At 31.2% G+C, this 23,938-nt stretch overlaps 1 protein-coding gene across 3 annotated transcripts in view; it reads left to right on the top strand.

The window, feature by feature from the left end:
• Window positions 1–23,938, top strand: part of LOC143190784 (collagen and calcium-binding EGF domain-containing protein 1) — a 54,721-nt gene that overhangs the window by 15,094 nt on the left and 15,689 nt on the right. For all 3 annotated transcript variants that reach the window (XM_076395349.1, XM_076395348.1, XM_076395350.1), the window contains exons 3-6: window positions 5,269–5,394; window positions 7,304–7,452; window positions 20,204–20,472; window positions 21,850–21,958. In XM_076395349.1, coding sequence (XP_076251464.1) covers window positions 5,269–5,394; window positions 7,304–7,452; window positions 20,204–20,472; window positions 21,850–21,958 — 653 coding nt within the window. The remainder of the gene's footprint in view (window positions 1–5,268; window positions 5,395–7,303; window positions 7,453–20,203; window positions 20,473–21,849; window positions 21,959–23,938) is intronic.

The raw sequence follows: 23,938 nt of genomic DNA, 5'->3' as shown, positions 1-23,938 counted from the left end.
ATAGTTCCACAACTCGAAATTCAAGACAAAACTACTGACCAAGAATGTACTGACATCTGGACATATTTTGATAAAGAAGTGACTAGAATGAAAGAAATAATTACTGCAACAACTTTACAGATTTAGTAGTATTTGGAAATTCAATTTATAGGGCGTTTAGAAAACCCATTGGATTTTTGGCAAACTACCTGAATTATATCAGTTACACGTAAAATATTCCTCTATACTCGCAACATCTATCCCCTGGGAACGAGATTTTTCATAATCTGGGTAAATAATTAACTATCGAAGAAATCGCCTCACAGGAGAAAAGTTGAGCATGTATTCACAATAATATTCACAGTAATTTAAAAATATTTCCGTTCAAAAATAAATAAAACTTTTATTTAAAAAAGGTCTGGTAGTTATTGTACGATCATTTTTAGGTTCATCATGGATTAGATTTTTCAATGATTTTTATTTTTAATGATTTTTCAATGACATTTTATTTGGTAATTATGAACTATTGAAAATCTTTAGTTTATTTTAGTACTATTTATATTTAATTAAGATATTAAAACACGATAAAACATTTGTGGCGTTATTATTCCATTCCTTTTTACACATCCACAGAACATTCAGTATAAAAGTAATCCTACTTCCTTTAAAATTATATTATTTGTTACTTGATAATAGAAATTAGTTTTTTTTTCCTTTTATTTTTTAAAGTTATCAAGAGAATGAATATATGTACATCTCTGTCTCGCTTATACTACCATCGGGGAATATAAACCCATTTAAAATTAACTGCTCCAAGCATTTATCTTCGTTCTTTCCTATCTCACATTTTATACAGACAAGAATTCGTACATCTTCATCTGACAAAATGCATGGTTCGACTGAAAATACTAATTACTATAGTTTCAACTATTTTCAGTCGATAGTTCCCAACGCTAAAACCTCCAATATTATCTATATCTATAGACAGATTATTAGAAATACATTTATTTTAAAATTAAATTAATTAAATTAAAATTAGCCGGCTTGGTGGCGTAGTGGTAAAGGCGGTCTTCCTTCTGTTGCGATAGCCACGGGTTCGAATCCTGCTGGGGCATGGTCGTAAATTTATGTTTGTGATTGTTTAAAATTTGTGAATGTTCTAAGCAAGAGTGTAAAATACGACAAGGAAAATGATCCCAGTCACGCCAGTAACCAGGCTGGGTAAGACCGGATGTCTTCTGGGATGATTTCTAAAGTTAGCCACTCGCCAGTTGTTAGGCTTAATGCTGAGGACCGTGGTTCGGAGCCCACGTTAAAACTTTAGGCCCAGTCCAGATAAACCCATAGTTGGTAAAAGGAGACTTTAAAATAAAAATAAAATAAAATTAAAATTGAGATTATTAAGATTTTAACAGAAATAAAGACACAACATTTCAAAATTCGTCGTCGTAACTCAAACACCTGTTAGAAACACTACGAATCATTTTTTTTTATTGACTTACCGTTTCCCAACCTTCATTTCCGCAATTTAACATTTGGACGCTATAAGGCGATTCGTCTTTATTTGGATTATTTTATGCAGATAATAACTCTAAAAAGTAGACAATAATAGCATAATCGCAACTTAGCAAGACAACAACAAACATACTGAAAAATTTTATAATAATACTTTGATGATACAGACATTCATTTCACATAGTTGAACAAAATTATTAATTATTCAACAGCGTTATTTACTCCAATACAAAAAAACGTTCAAATTATATACATTTAATGATGTATGATGCCTGTGTTGTATCAAATTACTTTGTAACATTTGGATAAATAAAGTACACAAATTGTAATTTTGAAGTTCATTTTAATAATAGCCTAACAATCTTATAAGCCTGTGTACCTATAATACTTCAAGTATTTTACAAAATCTGTGTTTAGACCAGTTTTAATTTTTTTACAGTTATTACTTTACTTGACTTCAGTGATATTTGGTTCATATATTGTCTGTACATAAGTATTGCCACTCAGAGGAAATTGCATCAATGGTAGTGGGACTTTTGCACCACTTTATACATTATTTCAAATGTCAATTTTTATTTCAAATAAGTGGTTTTTCAATCCATGTCATCTAGCCTATTGTAGCGCCAAAACAAATACGGTAGTATTCTGCTGACTGGATTGTACCTTCAGATTGCTTGTAAATGACAATGTCACAAAACGAGACGGAAATGAGCGTCACTCGGAGTAGAAACTATCCAAGCTTTCTTTCTCAAGGCATTAACCATTACCGGGCAATCTATATTGTTAGAACCGATTTTGTAGAGTCGATTTGGTGAAGGTGTTTGGGCAATTAAAATACTGGATTCAACTGAGTCGCTCTCTATTTATTTCGACAAACATGTCGGTCAAAGCCCCAATACAGAATTAATCAAGATGGCGGGATCTTACGCGACGCGCATGATCGGCGTGACGAGCATGCGCCATATTGTTCATTATAATTTACAGGAAACCACTTTAATATCGACTTATGCAACCATATACACATGAGGACGTCAGATGTAGGCGCATCCACACAATTATTTATATATCCAACAATATTTAAAATAAAGCTTTCTCAAACCTGACGCCCTGTATTAGAATAAGTTTGGCTCAGAAGTTTCATTTATGTGACAGCGAATTTTTAAGTGAGGAAAAAGTATATTTTCATCCTTATTATTATGCATTAAAACATTTCTCTAACTCCTACTACGAATGTTATATAATTGGTTGATAACTTACATTCTTAACATTCTTATCTTGAAAAGGGCTTATTAAAAGATAGCATCTAACTTAAAACATCGTAAGAATATTCGTTATAAATTCTTATAGATATAAGAGACGATATGAAAAATTGCAATTTGTAAAGTGTCTTATTCTTCTCAGTAAAATTGTGCTAAGCTGTAATTAAGGTCATTTTTATTAGTTAAAATATTTAGCAATCAAAACAAGATAATATCTACACGCACTAGTTAGTCAGCAAAATTGAGAACATGATCTAGTTAATTACCAATATAACCAATTTACTCTGAAATTTAGTATATATAATATAATCACTTAAACAATAGTTAAAATTAAAATAACCTATGTCGCTAGGTCATAATATTTTTATAAAATATTTTTTATTACAAGCAACAGGTGCAACTAACTAAATATACAGTAAAGTGATGAAAGAAGCGAATAAGATTAAAGTCAAATCGAAAAAGGTTTTAAAAGCAATTGACTGTATAAAGAAGATATCAAGAAAGATGATAAATGTGTATATGTATTTTTAAAAAGAACCTTAATATTTAAATTTGAGAATATATAAAAATGTGTTTAAAACAAACAAATCTGGTTTACCTAGGATTTATTATATATCCGATAATTGTTGTATTATGGTTTTTATTCAAATATGATACTAAATAATTGCTAAGTGTTTTCATTTGTGGTATATAACGTGACGTCCTTCAAGCTAACTGTCCTTAAACAAGACAAATTGATCAAATAGATGGGTAAATATAGTATACATCAAAAAATTGTAGGGTTTGTGGAGACAATATTAACTGCAATTTCGAAATAAAAAAATACGAAATCCATTAGTAATATTTATGAAAAATTGAAGGTATCATTCGAAACACAGTTGAGATTAGATCTGCAGTCAACATAATTCACAACCCAACAAAACACTAGACACAGCTGACCTCGAATGAAAATTTAATAATTTTTCTAAAGCTACAGTGACCTAGAAAGAGTTCTGTAACTCAAAAAACATAGGTTAAGAAATCGTTAGGGAACTGTAAAACAATCCGTTTTGCTTTAATATCAGCGCTTGAGAAAACTCTGAATCTGATGTTTAAGCCTTTGAATAGCTATTTTTTAAGATCGATAGTATGCAATTATTTTAAAATTTTTATTTTTATATTTTGTACCCATAGGTAACTTCAATGTGTACAAATACATAATTACTTATACTTCTCCTTCTGATGAGATAAAGGGTGACGTTAAATGTATCATTCATTTACTATTACTAAAATATTCTGAAATTATTACTTACAATCATATATCCGTTAAAATAAAAGTACCACCAGAAAGTAAATAGAGATTTTTTTTATTTTAAAATAACAAAATGCAGTAGTGGTTTTAAACTGGTAGAAATTTCATTAAAATATGAAAATATATTTATAATATTAGCATCTTCTGTTAATCAAAACTATACACTTGAATGTGCATTTATAATTAATCTTTTTGCAATGTATATCATTAATAAACATATTAACCAGAACCAGAATTATTAACTTGTAGTAATTTGCCAGGCACCATGGCATTCTTTAAAAAAATTATATTCACATTATAGTTGCCTTTTAATAATTCAAACCGTAATTAGTATAAATTATTCAGAAATTAGATACTATTTTATTTAAACGAAAAGAAGTGTTGAGGACTTGTTGAATCAACAATTCAGAAAACTCTACTCTTAATATAATCGACAATTTTTTATCCAAATCTTCATGTTATAGCCAGTATGGAATAGTTTATTAATATTCAATGTCACTAAATGTATGCAGTTCAGGGCGAAATGAACTACTTTAGAGTGCTTTTAATAAGTATGTATCTTGAACTACAAGCTTCTGTCCAAATTCTAGTAGATATACTTCTCAAATTATGAATTTATAAATGATGAAATCAAAAAGATGTTTTCAAATTCCAACAATAGCTAAATGTGACTAGAAAAGCTCAAATCCGCCTCTGGTAGTATGTCACCCTGAACTCCAATACTTCAACATGGAATCTACGAAATAGGTTTGTCGTTCTTCAAAACGTATTTCTTAACTTCAACAGTTGATGGCCAAGGATACTCTGAATATGTTCGATCGGTTTTTGATGAGCCTAAGGCCGTAACTGAAATTCTTTTGATTTCTAAATTTGTTTTTAAAACACTTCAAGTAACAAGTACCCCAATCTAGAGAAAATACAAAACTTATAACGTTATCTTTCAAATAAAAATATATTTAGCTTCAAATTTAATTTAAAATTAGTTCTATTTCAGTTCTATCACTAAACTAAAATTCTATTACTAAACAATAATCCCCTGTTATAATTCGTAAAGGAATATATTTTTAAAACAACGAAATGAATTTCAATCCAATAAAGAGGAAAATAACGCTAATATAATTCGATATGTATCCAACACGGAAACGGCTCAGAAACTAACCCTTTAGATTGTTTAAAGAGATTTCGAGAACGTTCTTAAGGTGGCTCATTTCATGTTTATTTCAGAACGGATACGCTAGAGTGCCCTTCCAGCAATGTAATAACAACGCGCTACAAATGCAAATTTAGTGGAAAATGGGTCGATTGCACCAGGAAACATTGCTGCAAAGACTACACATTTATAGGAGGAAGGTGAGTAATGGGAATTTTACATTTTAATGGGGCAATATGAAATAATACGCGTCGAAGTCGGTGAAAAGAATTTTTTCTCTTTCATACACTGTACAATAAGACGCAGGTTTTCAATTTTTCGTATTCAAACCTCACATTCTTATACGTATTTATATCCCATTATATTACTTCAGTATCACAAACATAATTACAAATAACATGCCTATTTTTAAACCAATTTGGATGCTAAAGTTGTGTTTCATATCTTAAACATTTTTATGTGAGATTTTTATGCAAGTTATGCAATTTTTACCTAAAATAACAATAAATTACTAAAATACAAATATTAAGTTCTTATATTTCAAACTTTCTTTCTGTTTTCTTTGTGAAATTTCTTGCCTAATTTTTTCTATAATTAATTGATCAAAATTAATAACACAAATTAATATTCCATCATCACTGATCATTCGTTATGGTCCCTTTTATATCACATGCCCCTTGCTCTTTGCTCATTTATTGTTTCAAAAAAGATATTCAAAGATAGTTCTGTAAAATGTGGATTTCAAGACTCTATGAAAACTATCTAGTTAAAACTAGTTTCCTATCTAGGAAGACCCATTGGCACTTACTTAGTTTCTAACAAAATAAAAATTACTAGAATTTTTCAGTATTTTTAGCAGTTATTACACTTCACTACAAAAATCACGCTGTCGTTCTCTAGTCAGTTAGTCAAAGTTCTAGTCAGTGTTATCCAAAGTTGCAGCCTTCTGATAATTAGAATTCAAATATCTCGGTATAAGTAATTGTTCCTATAGCATTTGGGTGAATCCACAGTGCTTCTCAGAACTTTATCCTGAAACACTTGTATATACTTAAATACTACTTCTCGCAGAACATCACAATACCTGAATTCCATACTTACCATAGGTTTTACTAGTTACTTATAAAACTTTTATGTAATTTGGATTTTGTTCCAAATAGTTAATTCATTTTTCTAGTTGGAGTTTCTGTCTTTTTCCTTTTGATATGATCATCAAGACCCAAAATACTTGGCGATGGTACTGTATGGGATAAGTTTTATTCATATTTATTGGTATATGACCAGTTTTAGTTGAAAGTGAACTCAATACGAACCGATAGCAAGTATAGTAGTTTCATCAGCAAGTGTCACATATCACATGTCACATGTACGGAGTAGGTAAAAGATACTATCCAAAACACTACCTCGTGGTACACCTGTTTTAGTTTCTTCTTCTCATTCTTGTATAAGCTTCTTCTTTGTTTAAACTTCTGACAAATGTGGATTTGTCACCATCTTTACCCAAAGGTTTTACAAATGTTGCATTAAGCTGTCGTTATATATCGAGATGATAAAAGTATTTTTTGATTATGTACTAAAGTTTTATGCAAGATATTAGCGTGTTTTTCTTACAGACCATAGATTTTTAGACCAATGTTAAACCCTATCACTCCCAAATAAACAATGAAAACTTTGCTATTTTTAACTTAATTTTTAACTTTTTTCTTTTAACTTTTATTATTTTATGAATTCGCAGATGAATTTTTAAACCCTTTTTAGACAATATTTATTTGTTTGCTGCATAATATATATATATATATATATATATATATATATATATATATATATATATATATATATATATATATATAGACATGAAAGTTAAATAATACATATCAGGAATGTTCAAGAGGCTTTTGTTTTTCATCTGGAAACATGTTTGCACTCAATTGTGTTTTCGCAGAATGTTTTCTTAATACAAATAACAATAATATATACGTGTATATTTCCTTATTTTCATTTTCGTTATATTCTTCTTATTTAATGATAATTACTAGAAATGAACTGAAAATTTGGAGTGGCTATTTCAGGAAAGAAGTCTTCTTCAAATAAAAAATATTTCATTTTCAGATGTATATCAAAGCAAGAAGATCCATGTAAAATGGGACTGTGCGAGCAACACTGCACCATATATCTACAGCGAGTAATATGCACTTGCTATGATGGCTATACATTCAGTCCAGAAAACCAAAAGAAAGGAATCAAACCTGTATGTGTCGGTAAGTCTTTTTCAATTATTTGGGTCAAAATTTTATATTGTGATATTAGGAAGTTTCAATCACCCAGCAAATTATCAATATTTATGAAGTGGAACCTGAGAATCAAATATCTATTTACGATATTTTAAAATAATAAAATAATATAATAATTTAAAAATTAGGTATTTATCTAGAAAAAGTCATCGGTTCTTACTTAATCTCTGTAGTAATAATGGTCACATATTAACCTTGCCTAATTTTCTGTTAAATACACTTCACTGCTCTACTAAATCAAATGGTTTGATCCTCTTGGATCTGTGTCTTGCACTTCTTTTTCGTTTTATTATTAACATGACAGAAGTGTCTCTCCTCAGGACTCATTACGATTCTCTTTATTTTTTGATTAATAGGTTATCTCTTTTGTCTTTAATAGTGACATCAAAAAAGTTATTACCTTAACATGAGCCCAATTTGTAAAATATTGGTTACTTTTTCAGGAGTGCAACTATAAACTCTTAATAAGGCAACAAACTTTTAATGAAACTAGTGAAAACTAACACCATTTAATAAAAAAAATGTGTCAATCAAATTGTATTAAGCCCTTAACTAATCTAAAATTTTTCTTAAATTACATATTTAATTCAAGACTTTTTTTTAACTTTTAACATTTAACTTTTAGAATAAGTCCTGGGTAATTCGTCATAGTTTCTTCCACAATTTATCGAAATAAAATTGAAAATCTTTTGTAGATACATTTATTTCAAAATAAACCTTAGACTTCTAAAGAAAAAAGGCAATATATCATCGCTCCTAAAATCTTCTTAGATGTTAGATGTTAAAAAACGAAGGATAATCAACAAAATAGAGCGCACTTATCTAAAACCAATGCTACCAACCAATCAATTTCGGCAAATCTGATATCATGCTAATTTTTTCCACGATTTTATAGTATTAGTTCTCGTTATTCATCCCACCACTGTCAGATAGACTTTTTACTGGCTTTTGCTTTCTTATTGTATCTTTTTAGGAGATGTTTCTCAACCTAACTTAAATTTTTTTTTATTTTACTTGTATTCTTTGTTCTTTGAATTTTCTTCGCATATTACTATTTCAATAAATGTATGTTTTCTTTAATGTTTTCTTTAAATACGCTCATCAGATGTAGACACTAATATAGTAACTTGCTTAACACTTTCTGTCTGTCTTTTGTCTGTCTGTCTTTACAGTACATTAAATATTGGTATATATCTAAGAGAACTCATTGAACCTATCTTACTATCTAGTGTACCAATGTTTACGTGTTAATACTGTTGTATTTGAATTATATCACTACACTACACAAGATCAAATGGTTTGATACTTTTGAGTCTGTGTCCTGTTCTGGTGTTATCCAAGAGTTGTTTTACTTCGATATTAATATGACAATAGAGTCTGTCTTCATATGCCCTTGCAAATATCTTGATTTCTGGAGTGATAGTCGATATTTGAAGGTTTTGGTGTAAATAATAAGTCCTATAGTATCTCGGTGCACCCTACAACACATTTCAAGATTTCTTATGTTCTGGAAAACTGTGTATTGTAATTATATTAATACTAATAATTGTGATTTTCCTCTAATTATTCAATACCATTTTCCTATATTTTACCTCCAGTTCTTTCCTTTTCTTCCAGCGAAATTCTGCGTAAAGATTCATTCAGAGATACCTACCGTTGATGCTATGTTATATATTGTTATTGGTGCTTGTGCGATCTTGCCTCTTGTGTGCTTGAACGTAAACTGCAGATACAGATTTACGTTTGTTAATTGTTATTTTCCAAGTTTGGGTCCAATTGTCACTTGTCTGTTGTAATTTTTTTATGTGGCTTCTTTTCTATAGCCTCCAACAGTAAGAATTACAGTGTCATCATCAAATGTATCCATATCGTGATATTTTCCATTTATGGTATATCACATGTATGGAGTACTTAAAAAATTGGCCCTAATGCACTTTCATGTGGTACACCTGCTCTAGCTTCTTCTATTTCAGAGTAGAGTTCCTCTTGTTTGATTCTAAACATTCTAACTATAATGTAAGATTACAATAGTTCAGTGTGTTGTTTCTGAATCATTTTCTGTAGCTTATGAACAAGAAAGCCATGTCATACTTTATCGACGGCTTGTGCTACATCTAGGAATATAGCTGAACATACATTTTTACCTTCATAAACTTTTTTTACATCTGTTATTTATGCACCTGGTCACTCGTCGAATGTTTGTTAACAAACCCAAACTGTCTTGTAGATATTAGGTTTTTTTTTATCTACAATCATCTTTATCCATTCAGCAGCAGTTTTTCAAGTAGTATCTTATTAATTAATAAATAAACATTGTATATATGCCAGATGTTCATACAATATTGTCTATCCGATGAGATACGGTTTGTGAACCCCAAAAAATGTATGTATTATCGTTATATAATATCGTAAATAGTATCTGTATTGACTTAAACTGATTCGCGCAGAATTAAAAATTGCAGTTTTACTATACATAATAGAGCAACAATTACTCACTTTAAACCCACACTTTCTCTAGGCTAATTGTACGCTGTCATTTTATGAAGCACGGTTATTAGTTCTGCTTTAGTCAGTTCTCCTCGTACACTCGAGTTCGTAGCTGCGAGAGATAAATCCAGAAAATCTCAATAACTCAGGCACCGTATCACGATCGCTCTGATATAGAATGCGGATCTAATTATTCGATATCGTCGATCGAAAATATTGTTTGCATATTCCCCGGATGGCGTCGGAGGACGACGGTGCAGTTTTGGAACTTTGCCATTTCCGTTTTCTTTGTTCGCCATTCGTCGGCATAGTTTTGGTTTTATTCGGCACTTTATCGACATCATCCAGTCAACAAATATTCGGAATAACGTCGATTTCTTACCGCTTAAAAAAACGATTAGATCCACCGGAGGGGCGAATATTTTTTTGCAAACATTCGCCATTCGATAACTTATTGGGATATTTGTTTACATTCGATTTGCCGGGAATTACAAACACGCCGTTGACCTACATTCTCCAGATATATGCATAACCATACACAGAACCGGCCTCAATATTCCATTAAAATATTAGGTAACTTAATGGCTTCATTTTTGCCATTTCTTTTTTCGTATTTAAAATTAAAATGGGTTAAGTATCCTTTATCTCTTTCCTTGGCATCAATATAGGCTCAGCGACCTTAACCATAAACTAATAAGACATATATGACAAATGTACACACTGCATAAAAAATAAATTAACCCTCTGAAATCCTAACGTCTTTTCTCAGCCATCAAAACAATGCGTAATGATTATTACCATATATACACTTAGTTCTTGAGAATAATTATTAGCGACTGGCTATGAGCAATGGGGAAAATCCAGAGATGGTATGATGGGTTCCAAATCAACTGAATAAGAGGAAATGAAAAATCGAAAAATCATCTGTGAAATGATCAGTCTCCTTGTAATATTGATCAGCGAAGTGTTGAAAGCTGTTGTTGTGACCTGTCCGACTATGAACTTTTCGCATCAATGGGACACGCCCTTGCTTGGATCAGTAATATGCAGAAATGTCTTCTGTTCTTCCATATCAAACAATTGATAACCAACATCGATATCAACCTACACTCAGTTTTGTTGCTTCTGATTTATACCTAGGTCCTCGTTATACGTCATTAAGTAATTCCCCAATTTATTTTGCACCAAATGTTCGATGATGCGATGTATATAATCCTTTGGTATAAAAATCCCTCACGATGTGTCCTTTCACTATTATCGACCTCACCACCTCCTATAATCGGCAGCATTTCATTGAACCTCAGTCGAAGATTTCGACATATATTGAGGCAAGATATGGGAACCGTCAGAATAGTCCCGCAAATGACGAGAACTCAGACAATAGGTCATGTGTACATCATTCCAGAGTAACATATTTCATTTTTTAAGAGTATATATGATTTTTTTATCTCGCCGATTTCTCCTGTAAAAACAATTTAACAAGTCAATTGAAGTCCCCGGCCTGCCATAGTAAAACACATGTTTTTGGCAAAATTAGTTTTTTTATTCAACATAATTCCTTTCAAGGGCGATACACTGATTAAAGCCCAACCAACTTTTCAACCCTCCAACTTTTCGATACCATTTTTGTAGTACGATTTGTCCTTTGCTTTAAAATAGGCCTCAGTGTCGCCGATCACCTATTTATTCGACGAAAATTTCTTCCCAGCCAGCATTCTTCTGATATCTGAGAACAGAAAATAGTCGCTGGGGGGGGGGGGCAGATATGGAGAATACGGTGGATGTGGAAGCAATTCGAAGCCCAATTCATGGATTTTTGTCTTCGTTTTTACTGACTTATGATCCGGTGCATTATCTTGGTGAAGCAGCACTTCCTTTTTCTTCAAATGCGGCCGTTTCTCGGCGATGTCGCCCTTCAAACGGTCCAACAACGCTATGTAATAGTCGCTGTTGATGGTCCATCCTTTTTCAAGGTAGTCAATGAAAATTATTCCATGAACATCCCAAAATACAGACGCCATAACCTTGCCAGTCGACTGTTGCGTTTTCCCACGACTGTCGATTGGACTTCGGAGTGATATGATGGAGACATGTTTCATCCATTATTACATATCGACGTAAAAACTCGACTATATTACTCTTGATCATCTTCAAATGCTCCGAATCATCAACTCATCGTTGTTTTTGGTCAAAAGTGAGCTCGCACGGCACCCAGTTTGCACAGAGTTTTCTCATACCCAAATATTCGTGAATGATATGATGTACACGTTCAGTTGATGTCTTTAGAGTGTCTGCTATTTCATTCAATTTCAATTTACGGTCATTCAAAATCATTTTGTGAATTTTTAAATGTTTTCGTCCGGTCGTTCGATGCTCATTTCACCATGTCTAAACTTAGGAAACCAATCCTTTATGGTTGATTTTCCTGGGGCAGTGTCCGAAAACTCGGCAATAAGCCAAATTTTTGCTTCAACTGTATTTTTTCCCTTCAAAAAGCAATATTTTATCAACACGCGAAATTCTTCTTTATCCATTTTTTTCACAATAACAAAAGTTGCTTCACTCAAAATTATAGAATTCACAAACTAATTTTCCGACAGCTATCAAACTCATACACGCATCTTTTGAGGGTTAGTGCTAGTGCTTGAGGGTATTTTTCAATTGACCTGTTAGTTTAGCTCGAACATACACAAAAAACTCTAGAATCTTGAATCGATCCAAAAAAAAACACTCAGTAAAAAGCCCACTACATAAATGTATTTCTAACATTTATATTAATACTAATGCAGAAATAAAACACACTTCATTACTAAACCAACATATTGCCCTGACTGTAGAATAATAAGAATATTGAAAGCATTATAAGAACAGCTGTTTTTTTAATATATTGATTATCCTATGAAATTTATTTACTGGAACTGAAATAAAATTATAGGACTATTTACAAGCGGATATTTTACGACTAAAAATGTTTAATGTTAACTGACCTAATATACATCCAATATTACAACACGCTATCCTGTTACTATATGCCATATAAATAATGTAATGAAAAACTGGATCATTTTGTGTTAATTTAAAAACGAAAATTCCTTTTAATCTATTAAATGCATGTCCATATTTGTCACTAAATACATTTTTTAGTTCGAAAATGTTTCTGTAGGCGCAAGCATACATTTGACAAAGTCAATAATGCAAGAAATGTTTTGCAAAGTGTACTCGTAAATAATCTGGTTTTAAGCTTTAATTAAAAAGTCCGTTTTAATTAAAACATATTTTATCATTACGTTTCTACGTTATTTTTGTTGGAGCAAAAGAATGTTGTACAGCGTTTGTACAATAAAGCAACGGTCTGTTTTCGGTGCATCTATTCAGCTTGCGAACATATAAAATAATGCTTGTTATTCATAAACTAAGGGACAACGTTATTGTCTCTCATATTTTTTAAAAAATATGTGATATTACATCTAAAAAAACATATTAGAGTATGTAAAACGACGAACACTTTAAAAATAGATAAAAAAACATAATTTTTAAATACACATTAGGCATTTAATTTAATTTTTAAATATTTACAACAGATAGTGTTAGTGTATCAAATGGCATCGAGTACATTTCAGTATGTTATTTCGTCGAAGTGTGAACAAAACAGTTTTTCAGTGCGCTGAAAATGTCTTAATTTTTACCGAGTAAATTGCATTTACGAGAAATTTCATTTGTGTATTTTATTATGAAGAAAAAGGCGTCTGTGAGGATTATAGCAACCTGTAGGTTGTTGTAATTTATTGTTACTTTTAAACTTGTTACTTGTAAATTTATTGTAATAAATACCTTTTCGGTTTCGGCCATTTAAAAGTGGTGATTTTGACACCGAAGGCAAAAAGTGTTCTGGGTAGACAAAAATATGTGAAGAAGAGAATTTGAAGCCATTACTCGATGATGATCGATAAAACCCTAGGAGAATATATAGAATGGTTGGAAGTAGCACAATATACTACTTCCAATCCTTTTTATTAATGCCTTATGAATGAAAGTGAAAATACACTGAAAGGCGTTTGGTTGAAATGTTACTTCAACGGCAAAATCGGAAAGGTTTTTTGTATCGTTTGTTACTGGTGATTAACCGTGGATCCACTGCGACAACACAAAGCGAAAAAATCATCGGGACAGTCTGGTTATGCATCAACGTCAACGCCAAATCCGAATAACCACGGTTCCAAGCTAATACTCTCCGTATTTGGTTGGATCAGCCTGTTGTGGTATACTATGAGCTGCTAAAAACTAATGAAACCTTCGAAAGGGATCGCTATCGATTATAATTTATGCGCTACGAGGAAAACCTCCAGAACACAAGTAATGACACAACAATATCAATACAAAACCAATGAAAATATACCTGGAAACATTAAAATGAGAGATGCTACCTCGACCGCATTATTATCCAGACCTTGTTTCTTCTGTTTACTATTTTTTTCGATATATGAGTTGTACCGTATACTAGCAGCACTTCATTTTTTATTGACTGAAAAATTTGACTGAAGTCGAATGAAATTAGTAGGTCCAAAAACAGCAACTAAAAATATGCGACTGAAACAATCGATAGTAAATAGTAACAAAATCAGTCGGACCAAACATAACGACTGAAAACAGTCAACTGAAACGGTCACTGGTAAAAAGTAGTAAGATCAGTCGAACCAAAAATTTGAAGTCGGTACCGTGCCCAAACAGTTATTTTAATTTAAATTTGTTTTCTTCCTTTTTAATTTTGTGTTTACGACATACAATTATATTATTATTTTTTGTATTGTTTGAGGGCTAGGCACCCACTTCAAACTGATTTTTATTTAGTTATTACAACGAGTATTAAGTATGTCTAAGTTTGATTAGTTTATACATTTGAGTGAGTTCGTTATTTATTTTTTGAAGTCGGTTCATTTTTTTTTTTTTGTAAAAATATCTTATTTTTCTCTTTTTAGTGTTGGATATTTACCCAATTAATTACGCAGTTATTTTATTGAGTATCACAATGGATAGCTCAAGCAAAAGTACAGCAAGTATAAACAAACATAAATAAAGAAACAATGATTGAAAATAAGGAATGTTTAGGCATTGGGGCCTGCTATCTAGTCTATATATATATATATATATATATATATATATATATATATATATATATATATATATATATATATATATATATATATATATATAGACTAGATATACCTGGAATTACCACCAAAGTTCTAAACTTTTCTACATACGACTAAAGTAATTGATTCATTAATAAAAATCCTTTCAAATATCGACGTAAAATACGTTTAGTTGTCTCCATTAAAATGTATGTATGTCGACTAGATAATGTCAATAAAACGCCAACACAGAAAGTATGTCAATGAATAACAAACAAGAGGGAAAGGAAAATGGCAAGGATCCAATACTGCATCGTTCAATCGCTGCCAGATATCATTTAGTTGTAGGTACGTACGAAGGATATTCTCGAACGGCCATTTTAAATAACTAAGGCGAATTTAAAATAGCCGTGGCATAACATCTTAAACTAGTAAAAGCTCTAGTCGACATTTTCTGTACATATTGGTTTTTTATTGAAAGAAACGTAACAAATTTAAATATAATTTCATTTCATTGTTTACTCGGTATTTCAATTCCATATGAAGTGAAAAAAAAGCCTAAATCAATATTTGTCTTATATATTTCAATGCAATAAACGCGTACTGTTTTATAACTTGTAATAAAACTGGGTCATCATAACATCAATTATAAACCATTGTGTTTTAACAGTAATAATTATACGAACCATATTGGAAACAAAAACATATCAAATATAGGTTGTGATAATAAGCTGAAACTGTAAACTCAAAGTTTTATTAAAGAAAATTGGTACAATATATTTTATCCCAAGTATTGTACATCGTCAGGTATAACTTTTCTTCCTATTTTAGGTAGTAATTAGTTAAAAAATTAATTGTCTTTTGAGGGAACCCAAGAATTTTAGCTACTTCTTAAGAAGTGACTGTTGTGAGTGAATACTGGATAAAGTAGTTGTCTGAGGAAGCAATGTCTGGCGAATGTGGCGGGTGGCGGGAAATATGGTATCTCATTAATTCTTAGTCTAATTTTTATCACAAACACTGCTATGTAATTTCTCATGGAGTTTGCAAGATGTGTCGGAGCATTCTCATGTATAGTCCTGATTAAGTTTATTTAGACTGGCGAAAAATTAGGTCCAAAACGAGTTTTTATTAAACTAACAGATCAATTGAAAAGTCCCCGGCCTGGCACATAGATGGCGCTAATAGAATTTAATCCACATGTTTCTTACTTAGCCCTAACCCTCAAAATATGCGTGTATTAATTTGGCAGCTGTCGAATCACTAGTTTGTGAATTATAGCATTTTGAGTAAAACAACTTTTGTTATTATGAAAAAATGGATAAAAAGGAATTTTGCGTGTTGATAAAACATTGTTTTTTGAAGGAAAAAAATACAGTTGAAGCAAAAACTTAGTTTAATGTCGAATTTCCGGACACTGCCCCAGGAAAATCAACCATCAAGGATTGGTATGCTAAGTTTAGACGTGGTGAAATGAAGTGAGAACCGGTGAAGACAGTGAACGCAGTGGACGCCCAAAAGAGGTTGTTACCGATGAAAACGTTTAAAAAAATAACAAAATGATTTTGAATAACCGTAAATTGAAATTGATTAAAATAGCAGACACTCTAAAGATATCAACTGAACGTGTACATCATATCATTTACGAATATTTGGGTATGAGAAAGCTCTGTGTAAAGTGGATGCCGCGCGAGCTCACTTTTGACCAAAAACAACGATGAGCTGATGATTCGGAGTAGTATTTGAAGATGATCAAGCATAATAAAGCCGAGTTTATGCGTCGATATGTGACAATGGATGAAACATGGTTCCATCATTTCACTCCGAAGTCCAATCGACAGTCATCCGAGTGGACTGCACAGGATGAACCCGCTCCAAAGCGTGGGAAAACGCAACAGTCGGCTGGCAAGTTTATGACATTTGTATTTTGGGATGCGCATGGAATAATTTTCATCGACTAACTTGAATAAGGAAGGACCATCAACAGCGATTATTACATAGCGTAATTGGACTGTTTGAAGGACGAAATCGCCCAAAAACGGTCGCATTTAAAGAAAAAGAGAGTGCTGCTTTACCAAGACAATGCACCGTATCAAAAGTCCATGAATTAGGCTTCGAATAGCTTCTTCATCCACCGTATTCTCCAGATCTAGCCCCCAGCGACTATTTCCTGTTCTCAGATCTCGAAATAATGCTCGCTGGAAAGAAATTTTCGTCGAATGAAGAGGTGATCGCCGAATCTGAGGCCTATTTTGGAGCAAAGGACAAATCGTACTACGAAAATGGTATCGAAAAGTTGGAGGGTCGCTATAATGTTGAATAATATAAACTAATTTTGACAAAAAAAAGTGCTTTACTATAGTAAGCCGGGGACTTTTCAATTGAACTGTTATTATTCTAATTTTTATGACGAACATTTCCAGGTAATTTCTCATGGAGTTTACAAGATGTGACGGTGTATTCTCATTTATAGTCCTCATAGTAACTGAGTAAGATTGGCGAAATTACGTCCAAAACCAAAGTTTTCATTACACTAAACTCTAAATTTTGCTAATAAGCCTCGTTACCCCGTAATCTAATGATAACTCAGCTAATTCATTTGATATAGTTTTTACACAATTATTAATATTCATTGGTGGAAATGTTCTTCTACGCAGAATTAATGCTACATAGGTAGATTTTCGTTCATTTCATTAAATACGGCATATCTTCAGTAACAGTTGTGTTTTATCATGGTATGTTTGGAAAAATAAATATGATAAAGATAAAGCTCTAATTTCTGCAATATACAATATTTGTGTTAAAGAAAATGGTAAATGGTCACAGTCTTTACATCTTTAAATTGTGAATTGTCAATGCATGCATTCCAAAGCAGAGCAAAATAAAAAAAATGTGGGGTGCGAAGATTTTTCTTGCAAGACTTGTTAAGCACTCACGCTTCATATTCAACTTCCAACATCTATATTTGAAGTTGAATAGACACTGGTATATTGTCAGAATGTAGAATATCTCATGGAAGTTTTAAATATTACACTATTCCATTCTTTCCTTCAATAATCATGCTTTTAGGGTCATAGTCAAGAAGAAATAGTAGTTGCCTATATAATTTTTAGGCTCTCTCGAAACCATAGGAACAAGAAAAGTCATCAATCCATAACTACAAATAGTCTTAGTTTAATATTATATATTTTTTCTGAACCTAATTAATTATTTTGAAACTCTTTTTAAACCTCCTAACTTAACAGTGATTAACAGGTTAACTTAAACTGTTACTTTAAAGTTAAAAATAGAACAAATAGACTAAATCACGCTTGAAGTTTGTTTGACCTCCCCAGTTCCTAAAGTGAAGGAGGAACAAGAAAAAACAGCGCCAAGAAAACACGAATGCCAAAAACGGAAATGGCAATCTTCCAAAATCCTGGCCTGAGACCCGGGATTGGCAATGAAAATATGCAAACCATATTTTCGATCAACGATATCGGATAATTAGATTCGCTATTGAAGTTAAATTGACTCGAGTTTAAAAGCAGTCAATCAAGATAAATAGAACGCATATTTTGTGCAGTATTCCTCCAGCGTGTGTACGAAGTATACAATTTATCACTAGAAAGAAGCGCATAAAATCTATCAACGATATTTTTCTGTCAGTTGCTTTATTTGTAACTAGTAAACCTGAACATGGCTTATGATATTAATTATTTTGTAAAATAAATTAATTGAATACAACATTATGTGTGAAATTAACGAACTCTCTTTTTATTTTATTTTGCAAAACAAAAGATAATGGCTTGGAGAAAAGGTCATATGATTTTTTAATATTCTTCAAAAATAATTTATGCATATTTGTATTACATTTTATGTTAGATGTGCTTAGCTCAATCTTAATTTATAAAATTTATGCATCAAAATGTAAGTAACACGAGTTTGGAATAAAGACATCAGTATGTATGTTCAAAATTAAAATTAAATTAGAATACTTGAGCTAAAGGTTAAGAGTAAACACATACACTATACAAATTCATGTGGTTTGTGTCACTTCCATCTGATTACACTATGTGACAACATTTTTCTAACATAAATAAGATTATATGTTTTGAAGTAAAGACCCTTTCTTTTCAGTGAATCTAAAATTACATTGTTTTGTTCTTTTTAACCGACTTCGAAAAAGGAGGAGGTTCTATGTTCGTCTGTATATTTTTTTTAATGTATGTTCTCCGTCAATTATGGATCTTCAAAATTCTTTTTTTATTTGAAAGAGTACACCTCCGAGGTGGTCCCATTGGAAACAAGTCAGGATCTGCTGGGGGGAAGGGGGTAATCGAGGGAAACTCTAAAATTTCAAAGGCACGTACAAAGTTTTCACATATTTTTTATCTAAAATAATCAGATATTTGTGTATAATGTTATTGATGAACTGGCGTAACGGAAAATCAAAAGTCGTTCAGTGAAAAAACTATTCAGTTTGCTTTTTAAGCATTAACTATAGAATATAGAATCTGGTAGAAATATTATAGACAATTACATCTATGGTGTAATTGTTAAAGCGTTTAGCTCTCAACCAAAGCGAAAAATGTTTTGTTGTTCTAGTTTAGTTAGAACATTTGTCAAATCACCTAGGCTAGGTAGCGGATCCCGGAGCTTGAAGCACTCCTTATTTTCGATAATTGTTTCTTTATCCCTATTTTTCCTCACACGGGCTGCACCTTTACTTAGCGTACCCATAGTAATACTTTATAAAATATCCGCGTAATTTACTGAGTAAATATCTAACACTAAAAAGAGAAAGATAAAATATTTTAACAAAAAAAAATTAACCGACTTCGAAAAATAAATAAGAACCTATCTACTACACGTATTTTATATTCTACTATATACACACAATTTTGCTTAATACCTAACTAAACCTATGTATCTATTTGCCATACTATTTTAATCTAAATCTGTTTCATCTAAATTAATATAACTGTTTGGGTTCGATTAGGTTTGGTTAATATACAAAAATATTAATAAAGCAATTATGTTACACAATTTATGCCAACAAAAAATCGTATATAGCATCTCGTTGCAGCACTGATCTTAAAACCGATTCGTCTTTCTTGCAGACGTAGATGAATGTTTAGACCGTAACGGCGACTGTGAACACAGGTGTATAAACGAAATAGGCGGTTATCGCTGTTCCTGCGAGGAGGGATATATCCTGCGGCCTGACAACAGGACTTGCGAGCCACGGGAAAGGCGAATAACTCAGGGAAATGAAGATAACCGGGGAGAGGCGCTCGGCAGGACGATGGCAGGACATTCGAATCGCTGCTACGCCAACTGCGATAGCATGGTTAGATTGAACGAGAAGCTGAAGGCGCTGCAGGAAAAGGTAACGCTATAAAACAACTATTTGGTTATCTATGCATGTCTGTAATGATTACCTTACGTCAAATAAATATTGAAATTTTACTATAAAAAAATATTTTTAAGGTAATATCTCTAATTTAATTAACTTAGCTCAATTGTATTTTATTTCATTTCCGTATTGCATTAACAGTCTAAATAATATTCCTAATAACTCAAATATATCTAAACTTTCGGTATTACCCAGTTGTTTGCCTGTTTAGTGGATGAAGTCCACTGACACTTATTTTAACAGCTGGCTTCTTTGGTGCAGTTTTAAACGCGACAGGACGGTCTGATTGCTGGTGCGATAGTCGCGGGTTAGAATCCTGCTGGGGCATGGTCGTAAATTTATTGTTCTAGGCAAGAGTGTAAAATCTGACAAGGAAAATGATCTCAGTCACGCCAGTAACCACGCTGAGTAAGACCGGATGTCTTCTGGGATGATCACCACATAACTCGCCACTCTGTAGGCTTAATGCCGAGGAACAGTAGGTCCAGTCCAGAAACCCTTGTTGGTAAAAAAGAGACTCTAAAGTATGTTTAAAAAAAACTTATACTTATTTATCAAAAGTCTAGTCCTCAGGACACCTAGCATATGTACTATAATTTGATTTTTGTCAGCTCTTGTAAATTACATGTATGTTTGAAAAACATAATATATGTAGAATATATATTCTTGAATTCAAAAATTAAGCTAAAATATGCCTTTAAATTTTAGTTCATATTAATTTTCTTAAGAAGGATTTTATTAGTGACCTGCATTGAATGAATTCTTCTTGAATAACACTACTGCTATCAACCTATGGAATTTTGAAATAAAACTCATATGAGTTATTTATATCCTTATATTTTTCCTCTTTTCTATCCTTTTTATATCATTTTTAAGTTAATCCATTTCCGGTATATATAACACTAATCAAAATAGTCTCTTCTATTATATTTGGTTTTAAACTCCTCAATCTATTCAAGATGATGAAATTAGAATTATTTGAAATTAAAAGTTGTGAAGAGGAAACAAAGATGCATAATAACGAGCAATTTTTATATAATATTATATTTTAATTACAGTAAGTATGAAAGAAATTAAAGTACGAATAGATCGAACATCAAACAGTACTGAAAAATATTTGTGCCAGATTATTTTAATAGTTAATCGGTATTAAAATATATTTATATCGTATATTTAATTCCGCCAAGAAGAGCAATTTGGACATAATACAGCAGTTTCAAAACAATATATATATATATATAATAATTCCCATTGTAATTTACGTTAGCACGTTATATATTTAATTTTCTAAATATATATCAATTTTCCTTACTTTTTTTACTTATTAATGTTAATGCCATATCTTTCTAGGTTTCAGCTCTAAATACTGCCGTCAAATTGTCAAGTTTTGCATCGGGTCCACCAGGTCCCGTAGGGCCTCCAGGTCCCCCAGGTCCACAAGGCCCTAGAGGTTTTCCAGGTACTTTATTTATATGTTTTTAGTATAATTGTAGTTAATTTAATTTTATAATTTAATCGATTAATGAAAATTATTAATTTATTCTCACACTTTTCTAAGTTTTTATTAGAAAATTCTATTAGTCTATTCAACACAGCATAAATTGGGTATTTCCAATATTTACAGGAAATTGAATGTATAGACGATAATTGACGTATAACTGTATTGGAATATCAGAAATTAGTTAACAACTGCCAGAAAAAACGTGTTAGCGTTTCAAATAAGCCGACTGGTGAAATGTTAGTAGAATAATGGTATATTTTTAATTTCGCATATTTTAAATCTTTGTGACTTGTGCTTTTTCATTTGCAATATCCTACTTTGTATTGTTATGCAACGTTATATGAAATATATAATATTATTGGAAAAATCATAGATAAAGTTTTTTATCAAAAATGTAATGTATCTCTGAAAAAAACATCGGATATAATACTTGCAAAAATTGTTAAATTACATTATGGAAATCAACATCTCAATGGAAACTATAAATAAATGAATTGAATACACATAATTTTTAGTATGGAAATGTAAAAGTGTTGAATCTTAGTAAAATTTGAACTCACCAAATTTTACAAAAAAAAAACACGAAACGTATTTTACGAACAAAATATTCATGATATTTAATCCACTTAATATCTGAAAGATCGCTTAAAACACTACGTATATTTATACATGTTATCAGTGTCAGCGTATAAAATGGACATTTTGGATATACATATTTTCTATTATTTTTCTGTTATTATGGAGATAACTCATGATATAAAAGTGAGTGCATTTTGTTTTAATATTAGGCATGGCCAAGGCATATTAAGCCTTGGTCAGATTTTAAAAGTGTTAACAAAAACTTCTAAATACAAATCGTTATTATATATAACAGAAAATATTAATAATAGTTTCTATTACTAGGTATTTTAACGCTATTATTCCTAATACTTCAACTAAATAATTGCCTAAATTTAATAGATTAATATCTGACAAAAAATCCAAAAAAAAGTAATGATTCCACTGAAATACTCGATGTTTTAATAGAGGCAAACGGATTAAACAAAATACCTTTCCAAATTGTGTGATGTTATATAAAGAGCGCAGTGGAAAAGCGGACCAGTTAATGATGATCTGGAAATTAGTACCCACGGTCCGGAAACTTTATATTTACTGTCTATGCTAATCGTTCTTGCAGTTTTATTTCTACGGTTGAATTGTTTGGTTAATTTTTAGTAAAACCCTCATTTATCCAAATGATAATTGTATTCCTAGTTGTTTTTTCTTAATTGCATTAACAATATCGTCACAAAATATATTAAATGTATCATTTAAGATGTATAGAACGTTTATTCTGCAACGATTCTACAACGGAATATTTAATTAAAAAAATCTGTCTTGAGTTTTGTATTACAAATAAAATTACTTTGTATTTTATTTATATTATTTTTTGCAGAAAATCCCCAGAACTGGATTCCATAGCTCCTTAACGATCTTAGAATTTATTTATGCAATATCAACTTATTATGCAAGTATGATTAAGATTTTCTTCGACTCACCAAATCGTTTTTTTTTATACTTCAAATCCAGTTCTTTCCTTTCATTTTAAATGTTGACTCTTGACTGATGACTAGTTCCAACTGTAGTAATATATGTACAAAAAAATCGAGAAAATTAATCGACGACCCACCATAAAATTGCTTATTCGCCTGACATGATCTCTTGTGATTTTTTTTCTTATTTCATAAAGCATATTTTATATAATATGAATTAAACTTTGGGCAGTTTCTTATTCCAGCTTGTTCGCATCATTAATATATCAATAATAATTAACCCTAAAAAAAACTAAATTAATTCTAAAAAATACTCTAAAGTATTTATATTAAAAATACTATAAGAGTAGAAAGCATTTATACTTGTACTTATAACTAAAAGAATACTTTTCATAAAAAATACAAA

The sequence above is a fragment of the Rhynchophorus ferrugineus genome, unplaced genomic scaffold, assembly GCF_030347505.1.
Source record: "Rhynchophorus ferrugineus isolate W39M unplaced genomic scaffold, kcgeb_rfMv2 rfM2, whole genome shotgun sequence".
NCBI lineage: Eukaryota > Metazoa > Arthropoda > Insecta > Coleoptera > Curculionidae > Rhynchophorus > Rhynchophorus ferrugineus.
The sequence above is the reverse complement of the archived record's forward strand: the minus strand, read 5'-3'. Positions and strand labels throughout refer to the sequence as shown.